The sequence below is a fragment of the Solanum pennellii genome, chromosome 3, assembly GCF_001406875.1.
Source record: "Solanum pennellii chromosome 3, SPENNV200".
NCBI lineage: Eukaryota > Viridiplantae > Streptophyta > Magnoliopsida > Solanales > Solanaceae > Solanum > Solanum pennellii.
The window spans coordinates 59644637-59650802 of record NC_028639.1 but is presented as its reverse complement, the minus strand read 5'-3'; the positions used below and the strand labels follow the sequence as shown (position 1 = coordinate 59650802).

At 29.2% G+C, this 6166-nt stretch overlaps 1 protein-coding gene across 1 annotated transcript; it reads left to right on the top strand.

Moving 5' to 3' along the window:
- Positions 1-1094: 1094 nt before the first annotated feature.
- Positions 1095-5693, top strand: LOC107012601 (protein trichome birefringence-like 33). The gene is made up of 6 exons (XM_015212479.2): positions 1095-1357; positions 1449-1662; positions 2254-2425; positions 2496-2695; positions 2776-2937; positions 4983-5693. Exons 1-6 carry the CDS (start codon positions 1186-1188, stop codon positions 5320-5322), a joined length of 1260 nt encoding a protein of 419 aa, XP_015067965.1. The 5' UTR covers positions 1095-1185; the 3' UTR covers positions 5323-5693.
- The last annotated feature ends 473 nt before the right edge of the window (positions 5694-6166 follow it).

The following is a 6166-nucleotide window of genomic DNA, read 5'->3' as shown; positions in this document are numbered from 1 at the left end:
ACTCAAATCAAAATCAAGTCAATACTATTGTAACAAGAAAAATCAACTCATATACTAAAAATGACAATAATATTAAATATTTCTTCTTTAGTTATATATTGGTTTAGACTTATTTCAGCATGATTTATACTTAAAATTTATGATCATGTTCATTTGGATTTATTTATTTGCAATATTTGTTTTATATGATTTTATTATTAATTTATTGAATATTTTAGTGTTATCACTCATTTCATATTTTATATTTTTTTTAAGAAACACCTTAGATAATTATATTTTGATGAGACCACAAAATTATGACAAATTAATTATACATTTATATAAATACGTTATCAAAAATATCTGAAAAAATCTAAAAAATATTTTGACGTTGAAAGACCCAAATTTATCAATTTAATTTGATTTATAAATTTAAAAGTTCAACATCAATAATTTAATATTTAAAAAAATTCGAACCAGACCCCTACTTCCATTTTGAAATATATACTCTCCCTAGACAATTTTTAACTCACTTATGACAAAATATTATGTGAATATATTTTAAAATATATACTCAATTTCTCCCTTCCTCCGCTAACATGACATTATTCGGAACAAGACGAATGTTGCGCACTCCACATAAAAACAGGACAATGTTCCTTACTCCACAGTCCACACAAACAACCCACATGACTTCAAATTTATTATTTTAATAAATATTCTATATCAAAAATAATTCCAATATAGAAACATAAAATTTCTTTTAACATGCTATATTTCTTAAAGGATTATTTTTAATGAAAAGTTGAATCTTTGTTTTATATAAAAAAAAATAGTTTTTTAATAAATGTGATAAACTCGTAACTGTTACAATGATTGTCATACTTAATAAGCCTTTTGAATGTGTACGCACTGAATAAATCCCCCACTGTTATAATGGGCAAACCCTATGCAATATAACTCAACTCAGAAAACATGATAAAAAATGAATCAATTTTAAATCATCTATATTAACAACCACCACCAAATCAATTGAGTCATTCCGCAACTTTGACTATAAATGAATTTCCATACTGGATTACGTATACAACTTTTTAAGCCCTTTTATTTGAAAATAAAATAAAATAATTATTTTGACGACTTCACCCCTTACTAAAATCACATGAAAAGGGAGCCGAACCAACCATCAAAAAACTCGAGAGAGAAATGAAGTCATCCCCTTCTTCTCCCTCTTCTCTTCTCAGAAAAACTCGTTTTCTATCAACTTTATTAGCCGTAATCATCTTATTTTTCATCATTATTCTTTACAGTGAAGTCTCTTCTTTCATTTTTACCCAATCTCATAGCTCTAATTACAATTCCATCTCAAGATTAATCAGTGAGTACACACAATTTTCTTCTTCTCTCTTTTTCTTTTTTTTGTTCCTTTTGATAACTTTGAGTTACACGATTTCTCATTGTTGTGGTAGAGAGGAAGAAGGAGAAATTGGCATTTGCAGTTGGAGAGAGAGAAGAAGGATGCGACGTTTTCAGCGGAAGTTGGGTTTGGGATAACAAGAGCCGGCCGTTATATACAGAGGATTGTCCTTATATACAACCACAGTTAACATGCCAGCAACATCGCCGCCCAGATAACGACTATCTATATTGGACATGGCAACCTCATTCTTGCTCTATTCCAAGGTATCTACCATACTCAAATTTCATTTGAGTTTTGTTAGCCCTGACCAATATACATTATCTCGGAACTAATTAGGATTGTGATAAAGTGGTAAGTAATTTTTCGATTTGCGATTCAATGTCTTAACATTTTATTTTTTATATAAGATTTTTCGACGTGAATTCAGATTTAGTCGGACTTTAATATAATTACATCCAAACAGCACCGCTATGTATTAACTAGTAGTACTCCATTAATTAAGTTGGACTCGTTTATTTGTTTCTCTTCGACCGGAACTGTATTAGTGGCTGATAACAGATAAAGTAGTAATTATTTTGTTTTTTAGTTCAACTGCTCTATCTGCCTTCACCAAAGTGCTGTAGCCATTGATTTTATTTGTGCATTCATTTTAAAAAATATATTTTTATTTTTAATATATAAGAAAGGACAAATAATTTTTTCATTAGTTTGAGCATTAATTATTTATTACTTGAATTAACTTTCAATAAAATACTTCATTATTTTAAAAAGAAACCTGCAATGTATGATTTATTTCTTAATTGTTAGAGCAATGAGGGATGAGCGTTACTAATTTCTTGAGACTTTAATGGCAGTTTCAATGCGACATTAATGCTGGAGAGCCTTAGAGGAAAGAGGATGTTATTCGTTGGTGATTCGTTAAACAGAGGACAATTTGTTTCCATGGTTTGCCTGCTTCAACAACACATTCCTGACAATGCCAAATCCATGGAAACTTTTGGTTCCCTCACTGTTTTCACTGCTAAGGTATTTTATTTACAATACACTTAAATTGTACGATACATACTATGAGCACATTGATAGGATCATTTTCCAGGATTACAATGCACGAATCGAATATTACTGGGCACCATTTCTGCTGGAATCAAATGCTGATGATGCAGTCATACATAGAATTACTGATAGAGTTGTTCGTAAAGGTTCAATAAATAAGCACGGAAAAAAGTGGAGAGGAGCTGACATAATTGTGTTCAACACTTATTTGTGGTGGATGACTGGGATGCCGTTCAAGATTTTGTAATTTTCTCGCTCTTTTTTCCTTTTAGGATGTTGAAGTTGTACATGTGAGAATATCGCGGTGTTTATAATTGATTCAGGCAAAAAGGGTCATTCAAGGATGAAGTGAAAGACATAGTTGAAGTGTCTACAGAGGACGCGTATCGCATGACAATGAAGAGTATGGTGAGATGGTTGAAGAAAAATATGGATTCAAATAAAAGCAGAGTATTTTTCACTAGCATGTCACCTTCTCATTACAAGTGAGTATCTATTACATATACAACATCTCCCCTTTTTCTCTCTTCTTTGTTTCTCTTATTTTTCAAGTGAGAAAAGTATATATGCAGGATTCTATGATCATATATATAGTTTGATTGATCAAATGAATTAGGAATGCAAAATAGTAAAGACAATTTGATTGATCTAGAGGTTAACCGATTGGTTTAGCAAATTAGCATAGAAGGTTAGTAAATAGTAGAATGTTAGTCTCGCTAACCATTTCATATTATTAGTAGCCATAGTACTTTTCTATTTTAGTTTTTATTAGAACAAGAATGATAGTAATACAAGAATTCAAAATAAAACTTACTTGGCTTAGAGCATATGTCAATATGTTTTTTTCTGAAGATAATTCAAGTCTCTCGTAAAAGCGAATGGAAGAATAAATAATAATTCTATCCTACAGATTCAATTAAACCACAAAAACAAATAGCATTTAAAAATGCCTATTCTTGAATTTATGATACACCTTTTTGATTAATGTCTCTCAAATGTTTTCAATGGATGGTGGCTTTAAGTGATTGTTTTTTCAAAGAAAAGAAACACTATTTATGAGACAATTTTGTTTTTTTGAACGGATTAAGTTTCCATTAAAAAAGAGTTATTAATAGGTTCATGAATATTACACATAAACATGTATCTTCCAGGAGCCTAAAACGTAAAAAACTAAATGAACAATTAATTTTCAATTCACATTCATTTCTTTTGAATTTCAGAGAACTTTTATCAGATCAACTGTTTCAAAATTAATTGCAACATTCTCCTAACAATTCCCCACTTGTTTTACGCCCAATTTTTACATTAAATTTGGTGTGTGAATAGTATTACATTAAATTTGGTGTAACACTATTCATCATACCAATTTACTTTTGGAATGTTTTAACATTATTTCATTATACAAACTTTTCATTAAACACCCATTTGTTTTACGTCCAATTTTTACATTAAATTTGGTGTGTCAATAGTGTTACATTAAATTTGGTGCAACACTATTCATCATACCAATTTACTTTTGGAATGTTTTAACATTATTTCATTATACAAAATTTTAATTAAACACTATATAAATTAGTATATATTTTAATTAAATCTCTTGTATATTTAATTACTTTTTATGTACATTTTTATAATATCAATTAGATATAAATTTAGTTTTTTATACATTAATTTTTCTATATATGACATTTTAAAAAAATAAATTTGTGTTAATTCTACTATAAATTATAATGGATTTAAATACAATGAACCTTCACAAAATTAAAACCGCAAACATATAAATTTTTAAACATATAATACAATGTACTTAAAAATAATCGAAAATAAGTGGAAAGTAATGACCAAACACTTGACAAAATATAATATGTGCACTATTAATATTTACTAATCTCTATATTACTAATCCCTATATTATCAATGTTTGTACCAAACAATTCGTAAATGTCTTACGTGTAGTATATGCAAGATAATAAAGAAGTTTTTTAAGACAGTTGGAAAGATATTCACATTTTAAAAATTAATTCACACTGATATTTATAAGATACATTATTTGTCACATCATGAAAAGAGGCATTTTATCACTTTAATTCATTGATTAATGATTAATCAAGATATACATGTCTTTTCATTTCATACCAAAAATAAAAGATAAGTTGTTTGAGACTTCAAAACATATAAAGCAAAAGTTGAAAATAAATTGAATTTGAAGATTAGATCAATAAGATGTAACAAATGTGGCGAGTATTTAAAATCAGATTTTATTGATCTTTATAGATAAGAAGGTATTGAAAACGTATCGTTACCGGTCTTTTTTACATAATGCTTAATCATACTTTCTATATATTACTTTGTCATGATCCTTTACTTCACTTATTTCATTTTCGATCTGCATTGGTGTACTTTTCCTTGAATTGAGGGTGTATTAGAAACAATTTATCTATCTTTCATGATAAGGTGTACATATATTCTATCCTCCCTAAACTCATATCATGGATTTAAGTATAACTGTAAATTTCTGTGAATCTAACAGAAGCATGGATTGGGGAGGTGAAGCAGAGAAAAATTGTTATAATGAAACAAAGATGATAGAAGATGCAAGTTACTGGGGATCAGATTGTAGCAAAAACGTAATGCTAGTGATAAGAGAAGTGTTTAGTACATCAGAAGTGCCCATAACGTTTCTCAACATAACACAACTATCAAGTTATAGGAAAGATGCACACACATCAATTTACAAGAAGCAATGGAGTCCATTAACACCAGAGCAACTAGCAAACCCTGTTAGCTATGCTGATTGTACACATTGGTGTTTGCCTGGCCTTCAAGATACATGGAATGAACTCTTATTCACCAAGCTTTTTTATCCATGACATTTCAAAATCTATCGAAAACCTTTAACCTAACATGACTCTGGAGGAGGATGTGAGTGGGAATTTTTTTTTAGCCCACACATTAATCAAAAAATCAACAATGCTGAATTTTGAAAAATACTGGGGAAGTAGTTTTAGGCTTTCTTTGAAATGGTCTGAGAGATCTTTGTATTTGTTCTGATACAATTGCTCTCCGCTAACATCTGTTACCTCCACTTGACACCATCAGAACAGAGTATGGCGAGATGCAGTGGAAAAAGAGGGAGGGGGTAAAACTGCTTGGTGTTTTATGTATGTACACTCCATCAGATACATATTGATTTCTTTTTTATTTAAAAAGTTTTTCGTATCATTTAATTTTTTAAACCAAATCCATTGCATCCACTAGCTTTTAAATATGTGAGACTACTAATTACATCTAAATCAACAAAATATATGTCATATAAGTTTAGTGAATGATCAAAGATATTTCCGGTTTTTATTTTGTTCTAGTTTAAGTGTTCAATTGAAAAGACGGAAATAATAATCCAAAATAAGTACAATGACCATTCCACCTATTTTTCTTTCTTTTTACATTGAGTTGGTACACTTACTAGACAATTTCACTTATTCATTTCTTCTTCCTAAATCAAATCGTTCCTCCTAAAACACTATAAATGATCATTAGCGTTAATTAATTCTTCATTGTCGCTGAATATGTATTTTTAGCGGTAATAACAGATAGTATTAAATAAATAGTATTAAATAATATTAGTATTTACTGTGTACTAATCCTAGTCCTATTAGGATTAGTACTCCTTAATCCTAGTCCTATTAGGATTAGTACTCCTTCCTATATCTCCTA